Source organism: Prinia subflava, chromosome 1 (genome assembly GCF_021018805.1).
Source record: "Prinia subflava isolate CZ2003 ecotype Zambia chromosome 1, Cam_Psub_1.2, whole genome shotgun sequence".
NCBI lineage: Eukaryota > Metazoa > Chordata > Aves > Passeriformes > Cisticolidae > Prinia > Prinia subflava.
In genome coordinates this window covers 11978377-12003555 of record NC_086247.1, presented here as the reverse complement: position 1 = coordinate 12003555, position 25179 = coordinate 11978377, and the positions used below count along the sequence as shown (strand labels likewise).

Genomic DNA, 25179 nt, shown 5'->3' with positions numbered 1-25179 from the left:
GGGGAGCGAGCCGCCGCTGCTGGGCGACGGGGATGTGGGGTCAGCCTGCGTTCTCTTCCCGAGAGGCGCTTGTAACGCCGGGGCGCAGTAAACGAGAGGGAACCGGCAGCAAGTCCTGCGCCCGCGATAGCCTGCAAAAGCCCTGCTCTGAGTGACCTATTGCACTGAGTTATAAACACACTTGCCTGCGAGGACGCGACGTTTTTACTTCACTGCCCGGCATTGGCCGCGCTCCGCTCTTCCATTCGCACCCAGGCCCGCGCGCGACGCGTGCGACGGAAACTACAACTCCCAGCAGCCCGCGAGGCCACAGTTGGAGCGGTTCCATCCCCCGATATCTGAGGGGGAGCGCCCTCCCCCCTTCCGGCTCTTCCCCATTGGTGAAAGGGGAGCGGGCTGTACCACACGTGCGGCGCCCCCCCGCGCGGAGCGTGGGCGGAGCCCTGAGGGCAGCGCGGGAGCGGCGGCGCCGGGCGGGGATGGAGCGCTGCGACCTGGGCGAGCGGCGGCGGGGACCCATCTGGACCCGCAGGGCGGGGGCGGCCGCACCGCGGGGGTAACGGGGCCGGGCCGGGGCGAGCGGCTGCCCGAGAGAAGCGGGCGGACGGGGCAGGGCCGGCCCGGGCCCACCTGAGCCTCTGCAGGGTGGTTGAAGGGGCAGCCCGGGGATACTCGGTTAGATAACGGAAGGAGCACGTTCCCTTCGAATTACTGAATCGCTACGGCTGGGAGGGGCCTCTGGAGATCATCCAGTCCAACCCCGCTGCCACGGCAGGGTCACCTAGAGCAGGTTTCATAGGAACGCGTCCAGGTGGTGGAATGTCTCCAGAGAGGAGACTCCACGACCTCCCTTGGACAGCCTGTTTGGTGCTCTGCCATCCTCAGCGTGAAGTTCTTCCTCCCGTTGAAGTTAAATTCTTGTGGTTTTGTTCAAGGCCATCGTCCTGTCGCTAGGCACCATCCTTTTGGCACCCGTCTTTGAGATACTTCCATGTGTTAATGAGATGCCCTCTTGAAGGCGGAGCAGGTCCCCAAGGAGGCTGTGAAAGCTCCGTGCTCAGGCTGCTCAGCTTGGCTGGGCATTTATCCCCGTTTAGTGCTTTTGTTGTAGTTGTATTGAATAAAATGCCATGGGGGAATTCCGAGAATGATCGCAGTGTGGTATGCTGTGTAAATACTGCGTGGTCTAAGCTGAAGAGCAGCAGCACAAATGCTGCTTTGGGGGCCTCTGCCCTGGGGAACTCCGGAGGCAGCCCTGTGAACTCCCAACTGTGTTTATCTGGCTTTGTTTAGTGGCAGGGAAACTTTTGAAAGGCAGAGTGACATTGAGTAAGTCTTGGGAGGTGCTGTAGCTGCAGTGATAAGTAAGTGATAAGTGTTTCAGGGTGGTTTTAGAAGCAGAAGTCATACTTCAGTTGTTAGGGTCTTTAATGTCATAATCCCACACAAACATCACTAGATTTCAATTACAATTTAAAATATTTTATCTTTCTAGTTTCGTTTTTTATGGCCCTTTTATTGAAAAAAAGAATGGGCTTAACAGTGAGGTGCAATTAGTTTTGTGCACCATGGCTGTATGACCTTCTTCTGGTGTTCACTCAGACTTTGTAACACACCCCCACAGCCCCATGAAAGTGTGGGGTAGCATATTCTGTGTCTCACAGAGCTATCAGCATTTTATATAACCATGGTCAGGGCATTCTGCAAGTGCTCTGCAGTCTTTAATCAGCCTGCCAATATCTGGCACAGTTTTAGGTGTTTAGTTTAATTGTGAATTTACATCCAAGTGATAATGCAAAATGATTGGCTTGCTTAGTGTTATGCAATAAATCCAGGAATAGCAGATCTTCCAAATCTTGATGTCCTGCTTCCTGGAAGAACCATCCTCTTACAGCTTATTCTGCATGTTTCTGCATGTTCACAGCATGGTGAAAGGATGGAAGTGGAAAATTGGAAATTTTTGTTCTAGAATAGCTCAGATGAATAGTAATAAATAAGGCTTTCTTCATAGAATCATAGAATGGTTTGGAGTGGAAGGGGCCTTAAAGATCATCTAGTTCCAACCCCCTGCCATGGGCTTGGACACCTTCCCCTAGACCAGGCTGCTCAGAGCACCTTCCAACCTGGCCTTGAACACTTCCAGGGATGGAGCACCCAGAACTTCTCTAGGGAGCCTGGTCGTCTCACCACCCTCACAGTAAAGAATTTTTTCCTAATGTCTAATGTAAACCTACTCTCTTTCAGTTTGAAGGCATTCATCCTTGCCCTGGCATTCCAGGCCTTTGTAAAGTCTCTCTCCACCTTTCCTGTAGGCTCCTTTCAGGTCCTGGAAGGTCACAATTAGGTCACCTCAGAGCCTTCTCTTTTCCAGGCTTAACAATCCTAACGCTTTTGAAGACTGTGAAAAGAAGGGATATTAGAACTTTTTTTCCCCACATCTAGTCAGAGCAGTTTCTTACAGTGATGCACAGCTTCTCAGTTTTCTACAACATTTCTTTGCAGTGGTAATGAGGAGCCAGGTTCCTTGCTGAGTGTTGAATTGGGCTTTCAGATACATCAGCATATATTAGTGTTATTCATTAATACTGGAAATCAGGTAACCAGGAACCACACAAAAGGATCATGAATTATGAATTTCCCCCATCTGCTTTACATGTCTCCTACCTACCTTCCAACCCAGTGAATTACTTTCTTTGTAGTATATTTTTTATATTCGAAATACATGGGTTTCACATGGAAAATCAGAATTGTAAAATCACAAGATCCTATGTCTTGCAGATATAAATGGTAATAAAATGATTCTAAGCATGGTTGTTTTGCTGGCTTTCTTCACAGAGTTATAGTGAACATCATTCACAGTGTCCAAGGGTACCATTCAAAGACAATACATTTTCTCAATGTGGCTTTTGACAGTTCTGGGCATTCTCTCCTCGCTGGAGACCGCCAAGGCAATATATATCTTTTTGACTTGAATGGGAACAGGTAAGAATATTTCTATCAAGACTTTTGATCTGTTTGAGACATCTGTAGCATTCAGGGGTGTGGAACTTGCCTGGACAGGATCCCACAGGTCAGGTTTTAACTAGATAGTTTTAAATAGATAATAGTTTGCTCAGGGCTGAAACTTCAACCCAGTGTCTCATGTGGACTCCTTAAATGTTATTTCCTTAGTTTAGCTGCTCAAAAAAATCAGAGACTTGCAATTACACTGAACAGCAATGCCATAGAGCTTAGGTGCTACCACCAGAAGTTATTCTTGGGCCAGTACGGATCAGTGAGTGAGCCACGAATTACAGTAGACTAGACCTAGTGTTTTCATTTGCAGAAATTCATCAACCAGTCTTTTAGCATTTTAATACTGAGTTTTAAGATATTAACACTGGTTTTTAGATCTATTGTAATTGGATATTATTTACTTACACCCTTCTTTTGAATTTATTTTTTCTCTCTGTGAAATATATTGAAACCAAGTAAGTTATTGCTTCACTTGCCATTAAATGAACCAAAGTTTCCTAACACTATGAAAATGTGTATTTTTAAATAGGTTCAGCCTTGTTCAGAGAACAATGCAGGCTTGCACTGCTTTGGCATTTAATCTTCGCAGAAAGACAGAGTTCCTTGTGGCTTTGGCAGATTATTCTATTAAGTGCTTTGATACAGGTAAGGAGAAATTTCAAGGATTAAATGCTATCTGTATTGGCATGAAAATTTACATAATATTAGTTTTGATCTTAAATTTTTGGATACTTTGTTTTATGGACATTATACTATGTATTTCATGCCATCTGTCTGAAAAAGAAAAGTTTGGGCCCAAGTTGGTTGTAGTCCTTGGGTAAATGAACCAAAATGAACCCTTTGCTTTGTCAGTTCTTTATTCCCACTGAGTCACACAGGCATCTGCCTAACTGAAGTCCACCACAGGATTGTAGTTAGGTATGTTACCTTTTTTTTAAGCAGTTTTTAATATGTTTACTTAGAATGAGGTACTCCATTAAAATAAAGCCAAAATAAAACCAGGTGACAGTATGTTAGTTTGCAACTGAACAAGTTCTTAACTATATTTACAGTAAAATATTTGAACAAAGTGACACTGTATACAAAAAGAAAGTTCAATTCAAGTCGTTATATATCCTTATTCAAAAGCAATATTTAAAATTAACATCACAGCTGTGTGTCTCTGTCTTGATTAGCAGCTAAATGGTGAAGAATTAATTCTTCATTAATTATTCTTTACCTATAAGAAATGCAGTTGTAATATCTCTATTATATCCAAATATTATCTGGACTTAAATACTTTTACAAAGCTGTAGGAATCACTCATCTACAGTTTTAGGGTTTGAGTGTGAAGATTTTAATGTAGCACAATGTTCCTCAAAACAGAGGAAGAGTCAGAGCTAAGGTTTGAAATCCTCTGCACTTTTTCTCTTCCCTTCAACAACAGCAAGGCCAAAATTAGATGTTTGAATGCACTTAGAGAAATCTTTGTTACTCCAGAAAGTACTGCATGTTTACCTGGTGCTGTATCAAGTGATACTGAAGAATGTTCTAAAACTTCCCTAAGTTGGTACAGTTCCTTAGGGTATTAGTGCTCACCTGATGGGCTCCACCCCCTCCTTTAGAAGCCACTCTCTAATCCCATGTCACCTCTCAGGTGATGATGGCTTTGAGGACTCCATTGTCTGTAAGCACAGCAGAAAGTTTGACTGTTAGTCTTTATGAGCTGCTTTATGGCCATTTCCTATCTTTGATGCCACAGCAGGAGCTGGAACCGCCCCATGGGCTGCTAGGCAAACCACCCAATGTAAACAGTGTAATTGCCACAAGTGCAGTTGGGTTGCTGAGGGAAGATTAGTGGCCATGCACTCACAAGTGGGAGACATTGTAGTCCGAGGAACCATTTCCTTAGAATGCAGTGCACAGCATAAAAATGTTTTGGGCTCTACAAGAATTAATGAGCTGTTGCTTTCTGACTCTGCCTTTCTATAGTCATAGCCCGTTGTCATTAAAACCTTTCTTCTTTGCACCTGTAAATAGTTGTGTAATCATTCATACATTCTGTCCACAAGTAAAAACAAGTGCAGAATTCTAACCAGAACATTCAGTCTCAGCTTCTGTGGGTGTTCACATCAGATATTCTATGAGGCATGCTGAACTTAGTGATCACACTGCTCATGACTTTTTTAAGATTGATTTTTAGGCTAAATTAAACAAGTCTGTGCAAGTTGGCTTTCTGTGCAGAACTGAGCATAACTTATCTGTTATTTGGAGATGAGGAGAAGGTTGTGCCTCTCTAAGATATAATAGCTCTGTGAGGACTGATACCTTTGTTTCTTGTGTGTTGGGCTGTAATGGCAAACGGTTATATACTAGTTATGTTTAAAAGTCTCTTTCACAGCATAGTGTTGACAATAAAGACTAAAGTAGTAGTTGTTCCACTCTGAATGACTCTCGTATCTTTTTCCTCAACTTCTGCAGGAACCCAGGAGCTAGTTAGTTGGATGAGAGGCCATGAATCTTCAGTGTCTTCCATCTCTGTCCATGGCTCGGGCAAGTATGCCATCACTACTTCCTCTGATACAGCTCAGCTGTGGGACTTGGACACCTTTCAAAGAATAAGAAAGCTGAATGTTCGTCAGTCTGTGGGTATACAAAAGGTGAGTGAAGAGCAATTGCTAAAGGGTGAACACGCACACTGCAGTAGGTAGAACATCACATATTAAAATCACGTTACTTGTAAATAGTCTTTAAAATACAGCTGAATCTTTTTTTGTCATCTTTGGGCATCTCAACTGTCATCCTATCACATCACCCAGACCACTGAAATCATGACTCAGTAGTTGCAGAGATATGGGAACTTTCAAGGAACCTCCATTTTTAAAGATACTCAAAACTTGCTTGGACATGGCCTTGACTAACCCAATTTAACTTGGAAGTTGGAGCCTATCTTCCAGGTTGACCTTTCTTTGTCCTAGGGTGGACTCAGAGGACCTGTGTAGATTGATTCCAACCTGAATGACAGTGGGATGTAAAGGTGTTTTCATAAAAACAGTTTTGGTGTCGTAATGGTAACTTCAAACAGTCACCACCACCTGCCCCATTCAGCTTCTTATTCCAAAGCTCTTCTGTCTGTGCATGCAAAGCACTGAATGTGGGAACAAATGAGGCTGAAAAGGAACTCAGCAAAAAGAAATCACTGCTTTTCAGCCTAGTAGCTTCTGTTTGCTGCACAGACACACTGAAACAGCATGGGCTGTGAAGGATGACATATTTGTGTCAGGGAATGGTTAAAGTAGGTCTCCCTTAGCATTACACTGCTTTAAACAGGTCTGCCTGCGCCACCAAATGTCACACTTTGCTCTAAGTACCACAGAAAGTCCTGACCCAGTGCCTGAGCATGGCTTGCACACGTGCTGCCCTGCAGTGAATAGTCTGACAAACACCACTTCAAACCAAGGTTCTCACCAGGCTGGCCACTAAAAAGCCACGATGCTTTTGCAGAGAACAAGGCTATTCATTTGAGTGTCCTCACCCAGTGCTGGGTCAGGCAGAAATTCTGTCAGCTTAAAACAGTCACCTAGCAATTACTCTGTGAAAGATCATCCATAAATATTTGTTTGTTTATTAAAACTGTTGTGTAGTGCATGTTGCTAAAATAATCATAACATCTTTCCTCCAAAGATGGATGCATTTCTCTAGTGGAGACAAGATTCTTCTACTGCTCAGTTATCTTTCTTTTTGTAGGGTATGTGTAGGGACTTCTTATTGGGAAGTGGCTCTTGGAATTTAGTAGAATCAGGATGTTGCAGTATGGAAACAACCTTTAAAGCCAAACACTAGTGATTATTATTGACTTAACAGATCACATTTGGGAATCAAGAGCTTGCTCTCTTGCTTTGGTGATACCATTTCTTATAGGATTATGCAAGTAATCTGGATTACATTTTCCTGTCTTTAGAATAATGTTCTAATAATGCCATGATCTAAGACATACAGATAATAAATGCTTTACTGAAGTTCAGATTTATTGTCAGAGCACAGGCCTGACACTCAGTGTGCAAAGCTGGATTCTTGCTTGCTCTCTGAGCCAGTGTAGCAGTGTCACACCAATCGTGTGTGCTTTTTGATGCCTCTTAAGCCCAGGTGCACTCCAACATACACCTTTTGTTAGGTTGGTATGGGGCAAAGCTAATTTAAAAAGATAGAGACTGAGGTGCAGAGTGAACAGGCAGCAGGTGAGACAAATGAGAATACAACACATTTACAGTGACTGTTTCCAAAGCATCACTGTTTATTCAACAGCTGCTTGTGACCATCCTGTGGTATTTTTCTGTAGCAAAGCAGAAAATTAGCAACGATTTGGTACTCCAGTTTACCAAAATTCATCTGCTCTCAATTCATTGTCTGGTCTTCCTCAGGGTCCCTGAAGGAGGACAGAACAGCTCAGTCTGTCTGAAGATAAATGACTGTTTTACCCACAGGTTACTTTTGCTCACTGTCAAGTGACTCATTTGGCCTGGATGTCCAATTTTCAGTCACTAAGATGAAACCTAGCCCACATATCCATATTTCCAGATTTTCAGGGCCCCAAGAGATCATTCAGACCAAAACTATGAACTTTGTAGCATTGACCTAATCTCAGCCAGTGTTTATATTGCGTCCTCTTTGCACTCATTGGAAAGTTTAACAGTTGTAAGAATAAGACAGATAAAATGTAACAGTGATTTCAGTGAGTTAAACTGGCTTAGCAAAGGGTACAAGTTTTAACCAGTGCAAGGAGAACACACCTACTCCTCTCTAGGCTGTCACAGGGGACCAGCTCCCTGTGAGATTCAAGCCTTCCACACTTACAGTAATAGCTACACCTGCCATGTTTTATTTTGTCATGCACTTTGGTTAATTTAAAATATACTTCCTTGACAACATCCCATTTTTTTTCTTTTCCATATTCTTCCAGGTTTTTTTTCTTCCATTGAGTAACACCATTCTCAGCTGTTTCAAAGATAATTCTGTTTTTGCATGGAAATTCGATACTCTTCACTGTAAATACCAGTTGCCAGCTCCTGTAGAAGGTTCTGTATTATTTTATAAGGTGTTTGCAGTTACCAGGTAAATTGCTATTTTAAACATTCTAAAGGCAGACTATAAAAATTGTGGTTTAAAACAGGTTCTCTTTATTTGTAATATTTTGTGGAACTATTGAGCTGTATGCTATGATAAGCTTTTAAACTCTGCTGTGACTGATACTTTCATCAAGGATCAATAGCAGTTTTTATTAAAGTCCCATAACTGTTAAAATAAATCAGGTTGATTTTTAGCGACTACTAAAATAAGGTTTAAACTATCTTTTGCTAAAGCAAATTTTATTATTTAGGAGTTATTTTCTTCTTTCAGGAGAGTATCACAGGAATAATGGCCGATTCAACAGTGACTTGAGGGCATAGAACAAAATGAACAATCTCTCTTTTTAGTTAACACTAATTTAAATTATAGTATGCTGATGGAAACTTTCCTGTGATCCAGGGATAGTCGGACTTTGGTAGCTGCTGGGAAATCAAATCATCTTCACTTGTGGTGTCTGGAGTTAAAGCGCTTGATAAGAATAATCCAGATGCCCGAGAAGGTGCGAGCTGTCCGGCACCTGGAATTCCTCCCTGACAGCTTTGATGGGGGCTCCAATCAGGTCAGTTTTTTCATAAAGCTTAAGACAGGAGTATTTGGTTAGTGGATTCAACACCTATACTTGGAAGGCTTTTGGGGGGCACTGGGGGTACAGAGGTATACGATACAACAAAAGGAAAGTTACTGTGCTGAATCTTTGCTCAGTTGCTCCTTTAGCTTAATGGAATGTCATTGCTGAGTTGTGTATTCCACTTGTTTTTCATTGGCAGTATTAATGGATGAATCCTGTTAACTTATAGGTCCTTGGAGTGCTAAGTCAAGATAATATTATGAGATTTATCAATATAGAAACATGCAAACTTCTTTTTGACATTGGGAGTCCTGAAGAGGGAATTAGTACAGCAGTGATTAGCCCCAATGGACAGTATATTGCCTCAGTAATGGAAAATGGAAGCCTTAACTTATACAGTGTCCAAGCTTTGACTCAAGAAGGAAATAAGGTAGAGTATTTTACATTTCTTAAAACAGCAGTAAGTCCCCTTAAAGATATTTGTCTGCATATGTTTTGCATCATCAGTAGTTAACAGACATGCATTGAAGTGCCATATTTAACAATGCAAAAAAAGAAAAAGTGATTTGTACTGTTTCCTTCATAGTTCCTCCAGCCTGTTGGGTAATTTGATGTTTTTAAGGTATATATATCACTGTGCTACTGGTGTTGGAAGGGGGAGATGGTATTTCTTTCTATAGCAATTTGTAGGCATCAGTTTCTTTTTGTAATGGTGTTTGGAGGAGATGGAAACAAAATAATTGTGCCTCTTCCGTTCCATTTCCTATAGGAAATGTTTTGCAACTAATGCCCTCAAACTGTGGGCATGAATGGTGTTTTTGTTACTGTGATTTTGTTCTTCTTACTGTGTTATTGGATACCAGCACACATCATTTATGGCACAATCATACACTCCCAATCCTCCCTAAATAACAAACATTCTAAATACCAGTTCTTATTTTATTACATTAATTTATTAATGGGAGTCAGCTTTCTAAATACAGAATTCCATTGATCTTAAGTCACCATGTCTTTGAAGTAAACAGTAACCAGCTCTGGATAATGATGGAGCTGGAGCTGAGGGATATGTAAAGATGTCACACACATTCCATTTGCACTTTTGCTGACGGTTTGACATGAACTGGGATATCCACTTTGTCACTTGCTTTCACAATCTCCAGCATTGAATTAATTAATACCTGCCTGACACTGAAGACTAATTAAAGTTTGTAAAGGTCTTCTGTATTCTTTTAACTGGTGCTATAAAAATGCAAAGTATTTTAATGACATTGAGAAACACACTCAAGTAAATAATCTGAACAGTACATGATACACATCTATACTGTCCCAATTATATTTTTACTGTTTGCTAAGCAAGGAAGTAACATGATGTTTGAGTTAGCTTGGGAGCTACATAAACCTTCTCATAGTTAGAGCAGTTTTATTCATGGACATTATTTTTCAGGAGTAAACAATCTATATCTGTTTATTTACAGTATAAATGTATTTCTAGTCTTCTTTTTATAGCCATCAAACTCAAAAATGTGACATATAAAATAGAGTAAACAATAAATTATATTTCTGTGTAATCTGTTTTACAAGATTTTAACCAAGGTGTTTGTACTTAATACTAGCCTCCACCATTCATGTTCAAAGCTGTAGAAGATGGGCCCAAGTACACATCAGAGGCAAATAAACTGATCACAAAAGTGACTTCAGAAAGGTCAAAGGGGCCATGGAAATCCAAACAAAGCAAAATTCAAAGCAGATTGCTAAAACTGCAAGCAAATACATCACTTGAAAATAAAGAGGTAGGTAAAAGCTGCAAATATTTTGTCCTTCACTCTGCAGTGTTTATATTTCATTACCATTTGCTTTAAAAATAAATTCAGGCACTCTTGCACTTGGATATTTGAGCAGAGCAAGAATTACGGAAATTTTAGTACCATTTTTTCTCTCTATTTAGCCCATGCTCCTACAGTGTGTGACACAGCCAGAGCTGCCTCCAGTCAGGGGTACCTCTGCAGTGTTCAAGCAACCTGTGACACATTTGGTATTTTCTACATCTGATCTGCTTCCCTGCAGAAAGCAAACTGGCCACCTCTAAAATGTCTGCCTAGAATCCATATCCTTTATTTCTTAATTATTTAGAAGATGAATTACTGTTACATTTATTCCCCTCTGTCACCACAGTGCCATTTTCTCTCTGTGTCTTTATTTCGTGCCTTTTATGTATATATATATATGTGTATGTATGTGTGTGTGTATATATACTATATATATATTCCTGTTTATGTGTCACCATATGATCTATTTCTTATGTTAATATTCTTTATGGTTTGCTGTATCCATCATTTAGTAGTACATAGTTCAATCAGTTTGGGTCTGATCTGGTTCTGACTGAAATCAATGGCAGCTGTTCTCTGAGTTCAGGAGACAATAAATGATGTTTTGAATTACCTTTTTGTTGTTGTTGAAGTTCCTAGGACAATGTAACAGACAGCAATATACATTTGATTTTTTTATTTTGACACTGTGATAAACTTCAATATCTAGCCACTCTCATCAATTAGAGTGCAAAGAAGGAGAAAATGGTTACATTTATTGTTGATGCCCTGTTTTGTAGAATGAATTGCCAGGTGGATTAAACAAGAAACGTCTGCAAGCCTTACTGAAAGGATTTGGAGAATATCCAGCTAAGTACAGGTGGTTTTTGTGTGCATGTTCATGCTTACCCAAAACAAAATTGCTTGTGTTTACTGGCCTATGAAAAAGAATTTCCTTGACTAAGGCTGCATTTTAATTGCAGGATGTTTGTTTGGCGTTCCTTATTACAACTTCCTGAAAACCACTTGGCATTCAGTAGCCTGATGGACAGGGGAATCCACAGTGCATTCGTAAATATTCAGAAAGAGTATCCTATCAAAAGCAGGAAACTGCTGAGAGTTCTACAGAGGTAAAATATGTATTTGTATTTATTTAAATATTACAGATGTTTATTTTCATGGTCATCTGAAATATATCCAGTAGCTGGACTCATCTGTAAGAAAAATTCTAAAATAACATAGCAGTGCCCTCATGCAGTTTTGTTTTGGTAACTCATCCAATCCTGCATCTGTCTTGAAGTTCACAGTCTTTCTATGTTGTGGTTGTAAAATGCATATTATATTTTTGTTTGGTTTTGGATCAATATTTTCTACACCTTTGTTTGCCTGTGTACAGGACCTTGTCTGCTCTAGCTCACTGGTCTGCTATCTTTGCTGAGACACCCTACTTGCCTTTGCTAGCATTCCCATTTGTAAAGTTATTCCAGAACAACCAGCTGATCTGCTTTGAAGTTGTTGCTACAGTGGTAGGTAAGCAATGACTTTAACAATTAAAATATGCTGCAACATGTTGAAGCTTTCCAATGCAAAAGAACTTTTCCTGCTGAAATGAGTAAGGTATTGCCTTACTTAGAGGTCACCAAGGTGTTACCAGGAATTAATATGGAGCTTAAAACAAAAACCTCAAAATATGAGACTTCCTTTTGCAGTGTTTCTAGGAAAAAGTTAGCAGTTTAAACAGTGTTTGTAAAGTCTAATTGAACTGTATCTAGCATTTGCAAACTCAAATTTATCTAGCATAATTATATCGTAATAATTAAGTGTCTGAGACATGGGAAAAGTAATCACAGCCACCCACCCCACCTGTCACCTGCTCCCAGTCAACAGGGAATGGTCTCTTTCAAGATTTTACTCTGTTTAGTTGTCCTGAGCATGTGGTAACTCAAAATTAGACATTTATCTGAACACTGGCTGTGGCTTTCTTCTGAGGAAACATTCTAAATTAAGTGCTTTACACTTAAATTAGTTGTTGCAGCTGCTGCTAAGTCTACAGAAGATATGTGCTGCCAAGCATACATATCCACCTTGCAACCACATGCTGTTGGTGAATAAGTATCAGAGTTTACAGAAATTATTCTTAGTACATTGAAAATTACTTGATCCAGGCTGTAGTTTTGTAAGACAGAGCTACTGGTTTAAGTATTGTCACCCCAGGACAAGTATTCCCGTCTGCCTCTCCTGCCTTAGTCCACAGCTCACAGATTTTTTTTTTCACTTTATATTTGAGCTAGATTAGTTCTTCAGTCTGGTTCACAGTGACACAAAAACTCATGCCAGTGCAGCTGGAGGAGTAGTGTACTGGGGGAATGTTTTAGGAATACTTGGAAAAAGAAGAGATGGGAGTATCTTAAATAGATTTTGCTGCCTGAAACAACATTCTAAATGCATCAGTTTTATAACCAAACTTCAAGGTTGTCATGAGTCTTTCACTCTGGATAACAGTGGATTGTGTTCAGCTTCTTGTTCTCTTTCAGTTAATTTTTGTCAGCACTGGTTTGAGTACTTTCCCAATCCTCCAGTTAATGTCCTATGTATGATGGAAAATGTTTTGGCACATCATGACAAAGAACTAATTCAGCATTTAACAAAATACAATGTGACTTCACAGGTAATATTCTAGACAGCTTTTGTATACAAAAATATACTGCAGTGAATAATAGTGTGCTAGTCTTTTATTTTGATGTATTTCTAGTTTGGGGGAGTTTTCATTAAATAACAGTGAATTATGTGGGAGTGTAAAGAATATATCATTGCTTTCCTGTTGTTTTTCCTTGTCCATGGTCATATACATGCTACTTTAGTTCTTAAGAAGTTCTTTGCTTTCAAGTCCACATTACTTAAAAATGTACTCATCAAATTATAGATGTACTCTTTTTTTAACATGGACCATAAATGTGATGAATTAATTTTGTAATCCCTGTTTATCATTAGGGATGATTTTAGCTTCACAAATCTAAGCAGAACATTTAGACATCCAGTGAAATAAAAAATGTATTTGTAATCACCCCAGATTAACTTTGAATGTTTAGAGTGGGTGATGAAACTTATCTTGAAATGTGCTGGTTTATTTTCTCTTTCTTTCACAAATTAATAGATTCTTGGTATGAGGCAAGAAAAATCATATTATTTCTTTAAAAGGGATGGTAAAATTGTTCTAATGGATTATTCTGTCAATTTTCCCAAATAATTCAGGTTTATGCTTGGCCTCTCCTAGAAACACTATTATCTGAGGTTCTAACAAGAGAAGAATGGCTGAAAGTCTTCGACAATATTTTCTCCAACCATCCTTCCTACTTTCTAATGATTGTCATTGCCTATAGTATATGTTCTAGAGCTCCCTTGCTCCACTGTAATCAAGCTGCAGATTTTGAGGTAAACATCCTTCATATTTAAGTCAGTCATATGGAAAAGATGTATAAAACATTGTATCTGTTGTTAGGTTACAAGGAGATCAATTTCCACCTTAATATCTGGAACTTGACAAATACACAGTAAATGAGCAAAACATTGAGCAGTTTCCTGCTGTTTCATGCAAGGACAAGATTAAAAGCTTTCATAAGCTTTCTAATGTCACTAAAAGCCATTTTTTAAATTTCAGTAGTTCATCAAACACAAAATAATTCTGTCTCTTTTTTGAGGATCTAGTATAGACTTCTGCCTCTGAAGACAATAATTCTGTGATGTTGCTTCATTATCCTCTTGCCAGATTTTCAAATTTAGGCAGTATTATTGGGTATTCTCTGAAGCTAAATTAAAATTTCTTTCATGTTCCATGAGAGAGGATTCTTCTTTTATGAAAATATCTCCGTAGGCAAACAAAGGATTCCACCTCTAAAATGTGCTTATGAGCAGTCAGTTTGACTGACATCAAGCAAATAACATGATTGCTATGTTTAATAATGACCATTTAGAGATTATCTTGGTGGATAAGATCTTTGACAGGAAGTATAGTCCTGCAAGAGGAGAAATTTCCAATCTTCATGGCTGAACACTGAAGGTCAAGGCAGGTTTATCCAGTGGTAGGAGTCACTGTTGGACACTAAATTGACACCCAGCTTCCCAAATCCCTTACACATCCTCCATTTGAAGAGAAGGAAAAGAACCACAGCATCCTTTCCCATCTTGAAGAAGTTTGGCTCAAGTCACTTGAGCTGGTGATGTTTTACGAATTGCTAGGGAAAACTATAAAACTTTTTAAATTAACTGTTGAAATACAGATCTTGCTAATTTTCTGGATTATTCCCAAATATGTGTATTAAAAATAAATACATATTTATGTAAAAGCACATAAAAGTGCATAATCTTTTGTAGAATGTAAATGGCAGCATGTCTTTTACAGTACTTCTTTCATCATCGTAACAACGTGGACATTAATGTTGTGATTAAGGAAGCCTATCATCTTATGGAGGCTACACCACTGGATATCCATCCACAGCATGTGTTTGCTGACTTCACACCACTTACAAAAGGACAGTACCCTGTATTTAACAAATATCCCTCGTACATTGTGGCTTATCAAGCTCAGGAACTGGAGAAGATCAGACAGGATGAAATTGAATACTTGCGAGAGAGGTATTAGTGGGAAATTGAAGACAGTCTCAGACTGGGAGGGACACGTGGACATAGTTGCCTTTGTATGTTGTAATGTGGGTTAGGGTTAGGGTTCAGGAAAAGGACTTTAACTAGCTGCTAAAAGTTGAGAGTTACTTGGTTTGGTATGTTTTTGTATTAAATCATTGGTCTTATCTTAATTTTTTTTTTTTTTGCTAATTAGCAGAAGATATTGGGCCACAGGTCACCAAACCTGGGAGCTCATAGCCAGAGCCTAAACCTCTGTTGACCTTGTGGAGTCCAAGTTTTGAAGGGCCAAGGAGTTCTTAGCTTCCTATTGAAATCAGTGGGTACCATGAAGCCAAGGCACCCTTAGAAACCAGTCATTGTTAAGAATGCAAGGAATAAAGTACCTGCACTCATCTGTAATGCCCTGTTGTCTCTGACAGTCAATATGGTAACTCTTCCTCATGTACTTTGTCACTACGAAGGGGATGAAATATTTTTTTCATGTTATTTCAGCAGTTCTTTGCTAGTACTGTCATCAATTTCAAAGTAATAAGTAATTTCTTGGTATTTGGTTTGAATGGTTAACATTTAACCTCCTTCCATGTAGACAATTAGCACATGAATCAGAAGCCAAAGCCCAGCAGCAAAAAGCAGAAGATGAAGCCTGGTATAGAAAGCAGAAATTACTTCAAGAAGCTGAAAAACAGAAGCGAAAAATCCTGCTGGAAGAAGAAGAGAAGTTGGCAGAACAGAGGCAGAGGTATTAGAATATAGGAAGCATTAGGGGTCTGGCTACTGTAGCCTGCTATTACATTTTTAACCACGAGTAAAGGAGAAATAACCACTAATTTGTATAAATTGTAATGTGGGGATAACTGTGGTCTGGTGGGTCATATTTTGGTGTGGAAATTAAGTGATCTGGGTTGTATTACTGCCTCGCCTATAAGTCCCTGGAGGGAATACACCAGATTAGAGGTCAAGTCACTTCATATTTTTGTCTCAGCTCCCAGCCATTTGTCTGGTTCCTTTGGATTGGGAAGTCTCTTAACCAGTCAATTGCTGTGTGTCTGCACACTGAGACTTCAGACTTGTGTTTTGGGCAGACCCACACTGCAATATGAGAGTAGCTTATAGGCTCAGTGACTGCACAGAGTCTTGGATTTCTGGTGGATCTAGAAAATGACTGCTCTGTGTCTCAGTTGATAAGCAAACAGTTGTGATAGCAACGAAGCTGAACTGTAAGTTTGTATATTTTGCAGTTGTGAAGGTTTAAGGTTCAACATCTCCATAGTTTCTTAGATGAACTACAGGTAATCATGGAATCATTGAATTTGGAAATTAACTTTAAGATCAAGTCTAACGGTTAACCCAGCACTGCCAAGTTCACCACTAAACCGTGTCGCTAACCACCACGTTTTAAGCAAATCTCCTAAACCTCTGTAACCTACAGAGGCTTTTTTAAAGAGGACAGCAAGCCTTTATTATAAACTAATCCTTGAATTTGTTGTTTTGTTCTTTGAGTTTGATATTTACCAAATAAACTTGGGACTAATTTTGTGCAGCAAGAGGTACCAGGACACTGGCAGTTATTCTAAGGAGCAGTTTCCAGTTTTGGATCCTAACAACATTAAACTAGTACTTATTAAAGTGGAACAGGGCACAGGACTTCAAAGCTTAACTGGAGATATTTGCCATTAGAAGATTTGTGTCTGTGAATTCAATTTTGTCTCATAAATGAAAACTGGACAATTTACAGGAATGAAGGCAACTGTCCAAGCTTTGTTAAGCTGGAGATGAGCTCACAGTAATTAATGGCTAACTGCATTGCATGTTTGTGCTCTTTTTTATATATACAGTATTATTCCTGTTATTTGTTTATTTCTGTTTATTTTGGCTGTGAAGGCTTGCTGCTGGGAAAAGAGAACTGAAAGTAAAGGAACTGCAACTTTTGGATGCTTCAAGAAGGCGTTTTCAGAACTACCAGCAAGATCAGCTTCAAATGAAACTGAAACATCTTGATGATGAAATTGCAAGAAAGGTTGAGTATAGCTCAAGCAATTATTTTCTATAAGGTTTAATAGGGAGAATAAGAAAAAATGCATAACTAAAATTTTAGTTGATATACTGTGATTTGTGAGCCCAGAGGTGTATTTAGCATGAGGGGGACTGCTTTAAGTGGTAAATGTGTAATTTGACAGTTTTATTTGGCACTTAGTGTGTACCACTGGCTCGCCTTAACTGGCAAAATTCCCGAGAAAAGCCAGATTCACCTGACTAGTGGCAGTGTTGAAAAATGTAATGAGCTCCTTAAAGGGCTGGTGAATTCTCAGCTGTCTGTTCAGATTGCAAATTAACTCAGCCATTGATTGAGAGGCAGTGGCCTCTGGCTAGGCCTGGCTTTGCTTCCAAATCACTCACCCGAGCACCATTGCAGGTGCTGAGAATGGAAGCTTTTGCAGCTCATGGGCACGAATTGAGCCTTTGCAGGGCCATTCCTTGTAGCCCAGCAACACTCTTTGCAGAGCACAGTGCAGCTGGGTGGTTGTTTCTGCAGTCAGGGCACTGTCACACCCTTTAGCTCCAGCTCAGATTCTGCCGGGTGTGAAGCAGCCACTGCCCCTCTCTGCCTGCTGTCCTCCACAGCATTCTGGCTTCAGAGACTCCTTACTTGATTCAGAGCTGCACCTGGCAGGTTTTTATTATTAGTTCAAGACTAGTATTTCCCTAACATCATTTGGCTGGATGCAAAACTCTTCCTGTGCCTCTTCTCCACCTCACCCTGTACTTTTGTTATGCAGTATTTTTCAGTCTTTGTATGACAAAGTCAACAAGAACTTAGGGACATGGGGGTTTGGACATTCTTGTTGATAACGTTTTTTTAAAGCAGAAGAATTTCTTTACTGTATTTTCATGTATTTCTCTCCCCCACAAGGCATCTATGAGAGAGCAGGAAACAGCTGCTGCTGTTCAAGATATAGAACTACAATGGATGGAACTTGAATCACAAAAACAACTTTTTGAACAGGTAATTATTGGGGAACTACACTAAATATAAACATATAATGGTTCTTCCTTTGAAGTTCTTGGATTTGATTGTTTTCATTGTGAGGAGAAAGGGGGTCTTTTTTTTTCTCCTTTTTTTTCTTTAATAAGGCTTTTTTAGAATAAATCCTCTGTTGATAAAAGCATTAACAAAACTCACTGTTATCTTGGGGAGTTTTGGGTGAAAATTCTCATATCCTCCCCATTTTATTCTTCTCCTGTGCTGAGGTATCATTTGGTTGCTGCAGGGCTTAGTTGTGGGCTCAGCTGCTTGAGGGAAGTGAGGAACATGTAAATAAGAAAAAAGTGTGTAACAATGTGTTCCTCATCCAGAAACTCCCACCTTTTCATCTGTGATATCCAGACATATCTGCATTTTCTAGAGAGAACAGTATAGCAGATTGATGTAGGTGATGAAGAAATGTCTGGTTGCCAACAACATCATTAAGCAAAAAGGAGTGGATGGTTCATTGGGAATGTGCAGTTCCTTTCTGAAATGACTGATTTTTTTCAGAAATATGGCTATTCAGTAATAAACTGCTTTAATCAGTAATTCTGTCTAAAGTTGAATTTTAGTTAATTTTAAATGACTACAAAGCAAAGATGCCAATGGAAGAAATGTTAGAAATGTTCATTTTGATTAAATACTCAGTTACGTGTTTAGAAATCAAAGCTACATATACCCATCTTGAGTATGTGTAGATCCAGTGGAATAAAGGAGAAGTAGACATCCAGCTCTCTGACCCCCATTTTGAAATGTGTCAGCTTACATTTGGGTTTTTTAAAGCTTTTGGTCATAAACTTTCTATAATCCATACTGAGCATGATTGGGCTAAATTTCTGTTAGCTTTTATTTATTCAATACACAGCCAACTGTCTTGTGGCTACATAACACAAACCAGGTTAAACTCATTTGTATTCCAGAACATGTAAAGTCAGCTCTAAGGGAACTAATTCTCCAGTGATCATCCTCTCTAGGCTAGCAAGGTAGCAATTATTGAATTGCTGAGGATCTCTGTTTGCCCACAAGAGTCTGTGCAGACAGGCTTTCCATGCCCCGTTCACTGCCGTCAGCGAGGGGCCCTACTCCAGCTTCAAAGGATGTTGACTTTGCCCCAGTTGCTCAATAGATTCCTACAGGCCTGGGAAGGGGTTATAACTTTTGCAGAAAATTGTGTAGATGTGCCCTGGTGAATGTGAAGAGAAGGTGGGAAGCTAAAATGCTGTTTCTAGATCTGCTGCTGGGCTGTACTACTTGGGCAAATCATCTCTGCGTTCAAGCTGCAGATGTGTTTATTACAAGTCCCAGTGCCATGAAACACAGTTTATAGCTGTGAAACGTTTTGGGGGTTTGGCTAAAATTTGCCACAAATTGCAGAATATTTTCAAGATGGATCTAGTTCATTTAGGTTGGAATTCTGCTTTTATTCGCCACAGTAATCTGGAGAATGGAATTACACCCCCTGTCAAGACTCAGGCCACTGTTATGATTCATGCTACATCTAGTTCCAAGCAGATATAACAGCAGGGTCTATGACTTCCTTGGCCAGTTATGATATGTAGTGGGATGAGATGTGTGGATATATTCAAATACGAGTTTAATGAAATTTTAATAAATGTTAAAGAGATGGAATTACCAATGTTAGCTGGTAGCTTAGCAACAATAATTTTTGTTTGTGTGCTTGGCAGCATCTAATGAAAGACCAAGAGGCAGTTACAAAGGAAATAAAAGAAGACATGGAAGCCCATCAAAGAAAGGTGGATCTGGAAGATCAACGGGTTCAGAGATTGATAGAAATAGATAGAGAAGAAATACAGAAAGCTCATACAGTAAGATGAGTGGATATTAACATGTGTTCTGGGGAGTCAATATGCTAACTTATACAAGTAGTACTGGTTAACAGTATTTTGACTGTAATTAACTAGTTCAAGTTAATATGGAAATATTTTCTAAAGAAATCTAATTTCTAGATACTTATATTAATAGATTAAGATTCTATGTTTAAAATGCTGAGATTTCCAGAAATCTCACTGAAGTGTCCAAACAGCTGTAAATATTCAAATTCTCTGAACCTGCCAGAAATACTAGGTTTTTTGTTTTTACTTCTCAAAACTTAGGAAGCATGTAAGACTCAAAAGTACTTTTCAAAACAAGTCACCCTCCTGTTAAGGAACATGTTTTGTTTGTAACCATAACAAAATAAATGATAGCCTCAAAGGAGATTTCAGTTGGTAGTACTTGGCAGGAAATTCAGCTGTAGAAGCTGTCTTCTAGATCACATTAATGAATGTGTGTAGCTTGACATTAGGAATTGCTCAGATTTTCAAACTCAGAACTTGTAACTGCACAGTTGGAAAAATAGTTGCAGCTATCCCACTGCCCATATGCTTGGCATCTGCATTTGTATATTGTCTAGAAATAAACATATGGGTCTGAGTTTTTGTAAACAGCATTTGATTTTTGGAAGCAGATGGATGTGGGTGAAAGTATTGGCATTCAGGTATCAATCTTATGTCAGCTGCACCTGTTAGTGAGTGGCTCTAGCAGAGATATCTGACAGGGATACTGGAGAACATCTCAGTTTGTCTTGCATGGTCTGTAGGTAAGGTTGTGCAGTTGGAATAGACTGAATTTCTGGTAAGAAAGGTGTTTTATTAGGTGGCTGAAGAAAATTTAGCCAAAGCTGAGCAGAAGCACATTGACAGCAACTGGAGGCTGCAAGCACAGCAGAGATTCAGGCGGGATGACCAGGACCGGGAGAAGTGCTACAGAGAGATTGTCAAGCTCCTGCATGACAACAGGGTGAAAGAAGCTGAGCTGCTGAAGGCCATGAGGGAGACAGAAGAAAAAAAGGTATTTGCATAATTTTTTTTCTAAGTGGGCCTGGCAAAAATGTAACTGTCTTTTGCCTGTAACAAGCAGTGCAGAATGCTGAAATGTATTTAGAGAAATATTTTGTTAGAACTCTGCTTTCTGTTTTTACTGGAAGTTTTTGGAAGCACAAGAGTGAATTGGTGAGGATGTTTAGCCTTAGGAAAGCATATTGCTACTTCTGCAAGTTCCTTGTATTTTTATTCTCTGACCCAAGAATTTTACCTTTCTCCAGATGTTTGAATGAGACATTTTTCAAAATGAAACCTTCGCACAGCTGACTAACATATTTTGATTTTAGGGTGAAGTGTAATCTGTAATAATCCAGACGGTTCTGTTTGTTGCTTTTTCCTTGCAACACATCTGTTGAAGACATTTAATATCTCTGTTGCACAGTGGGAAGATGCTGTACACAACAAAGCTCAACTGGAGGAAGAGCAGAAGGCGGCTGCTGCTGCAGATGGGCACAGGAAGCAGTTCTTAGATGGCAGAATGAATGATGAGCTAGAATTGGCTGAGGAGCTGCAAAGGGAAGATGGCTGTTTTGGTGAGCATGGAGATAATACAGTGTTGTGTGGATGTTGGCATGAAGAATTCAATGACTGAAGGAACTGTCCAATATTGGGGATAAACTTAGGCATAACTTCCTTACTAAGCACTCCATAAGTACTTTTTGGTAATATTCTTTCATGAAACAGATATATCTGTTTTCCAAGGCCAGACTTGGAAAGAAATCTCAGTTTAATATCTATCAAATGCATCAATATAAATGGCATTTTGGGTAGGAGCACAGGTTTAGCTCATCTTGAAACAATTGTAAAATTGCATCCATTAGAAATTTTCTGTCAAGTAATGTTGTCATGTGATGACATACAGTATTATACCAAGAAGTGGCTTTTCCAAGTGTTTGTTCAAAAAAAAAGAACAAAAAACAAAAAAACACACCCAAAGAAACTCCAACATATTTATGTGCTTCCAGAATTGGCCAGTAAATCCTACTCAAGTGCTGCATTTGTGTGGTTTTGCAGTTATTTCTCCTATCCCCCCACTATACTTCCAAGGCTCACATAAAATTAGTGATTAATATTAGGGTTAGGTGATTGGTATTGCTTTGGGCAAACTTTTTCAGCCTTTGTCCTTATTTACCCAGTGTTTTAGTATGGAGTAATTTGCAACCGTGCATAATTAAAATGGGTGGCTCCTAAAACTACAAGCATGAGTAGCCATATTCCATATGATCTTAGTGGCCTATTTGTCAGAAGATTAATTATATAGAAAGAAGCAGCACGTGTAATTTCTTAAAGAGCTGCAATTTCTTAAAGGGAATTTTAAGAAATTAATGAAACTACAGAGCTGTAATTCCTTAAAATGAAATGTAGTGATGCATGGCTCTGACCCGAAGAGTAGAAACATTGACCTCTAATTCTGAGCAAATTGTACTTGCCATTAACTGGAGTGGGTGATTGTTCTAGCTTTGCTTCCTAGAGAAAAACTGTTTTACCTCCAGCTAGAAAAATTCACTAGAAACTTCAATATTTTTAATTTACAAAGAATCTTCTTTCCATTTCCCACAGAGAAACTGCATGATTTAAAGGCTGGGTGTACAGAGAGAGGGGTAGAAGTGCAGCAGGTGCCAACGTCTGAGAGTATCTGTCTCAATGATTTCTCTACTTTAGCATCATCTCCACACAGTAAGTTTCCAAGTTAGGAGTCTCTTTCACATTTGGTTTCAGAGCACTGCTGGAACACCTGGCTGTGTGATTGAGTCATTAGTTGTGTAGGTGTTTAGTGGATAGTAAACCAGTTTATTGTTGTGTTCTCTTTCACACCTGCAGAAAATGTCTTTACTACCAGGGGAAGTGCCTGAAGTGTGTCATGTTATAAGAGTAATCCTAGTAAACGTCAGCCTAGTTTAGTTGCATTCTGACCTGATCATTTGCCCATGCTTTTCATGTCTTCACAGCTGTTTATGGGAGTGTTAAGAGGATGTAGAGCTGTCTGTTGTCAAAATCTGACTGGGAGTTACAGTCAGGAATTAGTCTGATTTCCTCTGGTCTGTCATAGCTTCAGTTAAAATTCCAGTGCACCTTATGTACAAATGTGCAGGCAGTGGGAACCTCTGGAGCTGCTGTAGCCCCCAGGAGCACCTGACCTGGCAGCCAACAGAGGCACCGCTTTCAAAGCACTTATCAGTCTGAGAGCTGCCTCTCATGCAGGGGTACTGAAAGCAGCATTCCTCTGCCAGAGATGTCTGTTTTCCCACAGGTATTTGTGGTGTTTATGGAAAACCACTAGTTGCAGTGTTAAGTTTCTTTCACTTCCATGTCTTTAGACAGAAGACGAGCAGAGCTGTCACGCCAGGAGCGGGAGCTGATGGCAGAAGTCCGGCAGCTCAGACAAAGGCTCATCTCACGGGCCCAAGCCAGGCACCCTCCAGCTGCTTTCCCAGCTACAGCATCATCACCTTGAGATGATTTGCTCTGGACCTTAGCTGTACTTTCAAATTATTAATCAGTGAAAAGCTAAATATGTATAGTGTGATTCAGGATGGATCATAGACTGTTTATTGAAGGCTTTTGGAGATATTTTTATATAAGAATAAAACCCTAGCTAGAAAATATGTCTTTTGTTTGTAACCTTGTTCTTTTTTACTTCTAAAATAAACTCATTTTTTTCATTCAGTTACTGAGTGTGCAGTATTTGTTTACTTCATTTTTTCTGGTGGCTGCCCTGACTTGAAGAAACAAACCACTGTTAAAATGTTGGTTTTATCAATGATGGATTCTACAAGTTGCAGCAGGGAAATTTGCAATTAGAGAAAAAAATTCTTTCCAGCAAGAGCCAAACATTGAAACCAAGGCCCAGAGAGGGTGTGGAGCACCTGCTGCTGGAGATGGGGGTAGTTGTTACACATATTAGCAGGTTCATTTCATGAGAAAGGATGGGAGAGAGGATCCCAACAAATACCTTGCTCTTCACAGTGCTTGGGGTACTGATGGCTAATGCTTTTGACCCAAGAGTCAAGAACATTATGTGGTGTTACAGTAAAAAAGCATAAGGCAAAGTAAATGAAAGTGAATCATCCATAATTGCTACACACAGTGCTGATAGAGGGGTAGACTTGGCCCTTGAAAATACGAGGACTGGGATCTTTATTTGTTCTGCTTCCCCTGGGGTTTTGCTGATGCTCTTTGGGGCAGCAGTACTGCAGCAGGACTGCTTGTGGTGGCCCTGGGGGCTGAGGCACCGGGCAGGCCCAGGATGATACCTCTAACCAGCAGCTTTTTGTCACCTGGGGCAGGGAACAGCCTCTGCTTCTCGTTAAATTACATGAAAATCTAAAAGCATGCAAAGAAAGGTACTTGGTTATCCCTGCCTGCATCTGGAAGTAGAAACATGAGCAGCAACCAGAATCCGTGGAAATCTCATTGCAGCCCTCAGCAGTGTGGAGAAGAGGCATCATTCCTTTTCAAAGGGGGAAAATGCAAAAGGCCAGGATCATCTCAGATGCAGAGGGAGTAGAAAAATTGTCTTTTTTCTGATGATTGTCTTGGAGTTTACATGTGCTTTTTTTCTATATTTAAAGGGAAATAATAAACCCACTGAGGTTTTGGCCTGCCCCGTGGGCTAGATGTGTATGTGCTTATGGTTTGTAAAACGCTAAGGCTGTAAGTGTATATAAACCGGAGTGTCCCACAGGCGGGGCCGGTGTCCTGCCGTGTCCCCCCGGCCGCTCCTGGGCTCTGCCCGCAGCCTGGCCCCGGGTGTGCCCACTGCCCGAGACATTTCCCCCTCCCCACAGCCTGTACGGGCTCGCAGGCAGCCCGGGGGCTCCAAACCGGCTGCAAAAAGCTGCAGCCATTACTCCCGCGAGCCCAGCAGCGGGAGCGACAGGCCCCTGAGCCGGAGCTGCCGCTTCGCGAACCACGACAGGCACGGCGGGGCAGGCACCGAGCGGCTCCGAGCGCGCTGCCCGGCGATTCTGCCGCCGCTAAAAGCGGGGGAGGAAGGCGGCCGAGAGCAAAAGTACTGCCCGCCTTTGCCCCGTGTGAGGATCGAACTCACGACCTTCAGATTATGAGACTGACGCGCTACCTACTGCGCTAACGAGGCGGCTGGACGACAGCGCTCTGTGAGGGCTCTCGACCCTG

General features: G+C 40.3%; 1 protein-coding gene and 1 non-coding gene across 3 annotated transcripts; one reads left to right on the top strand and one right to left on the bottom strand.

Moving 5' to 3' along the window:
* Positions 1-127: 127 nt before the first annotated feature.
* Positions 128-23709, top strand: TBC1D31 (TBC1 domain family member 31). Of its 2 annotated transcripts, XM_063418278.1 has the most exons (22): positions 128-556; positions 2836-2982; positions 3545-3660; positions 5476-5654; positions 7955-8106; positions 8521-8680; positions 8919-9119; positions 10303-10479; positions 11295-11374; positions 11478-11624; positions 11891-12024; positions 13029-13162; positions 13747-13926; positions 14894-15126; positions 15722-15874; positions 17017-17152; positions 18047-18139; positions 19846-19986; positions 20816-21010; positions 21425-21575; positions 22603-22719; positions 23361-23709. In XM_063418278.1, the coding sequence occupies exons 1-22, from the start codon at positions 480-482 to the stop codon at positions 23495-23497; spliced, it is 3240 nt and encodes a 1079-aa protein (XP_063274348.1). In that variant the 5' UTR covers positions 128-479; the 3' UTR covers positions 23498-23709. The 2 variants fall into 2 exon arrangements, with proteins under 2 accessions (XP_063274348.1, XP_063274434.1); XM_063418364.1 differs by lacking the exon at positions 22603-22719.
* A 1359-nt stretch (positions 23710-25068) lies between these two features.
* On the bottom strand, positions 25069-25141 carry TRNAM-CAU (transfer RNA methionine (anticodon CAU)). The gene has a single exon. It is a non-coding gene; the product is annotated as a tRNA-Met (tRNA).
* Between the last annotated feature and the right edge of the window lie 38 nt (positions 25142-25179).

Coding starts and splice junctions, on each gene's coding strand:
- TBC1D31 (XM_063418278.1), top strand. CDS start 480: ATGGAGCGCTGCGACCTGGGCGAGCGGCGGCGGGGACCCATCTGGACC. Junction 8,107..8,520: donor AAGGTGTTTGCAGTTACCAG/GTAAATTGCTAT, acceptor CCTGTGATCCAG/GGATAGTCGGACTTTGGTAG. Junction 11,625..11,890: donor CTGCTGAGAGTTCTACAGAG/GTAAAATATGTA, acceptor GCCTGTGTACAG/GACCTTGTCTGCTCTAGCTC.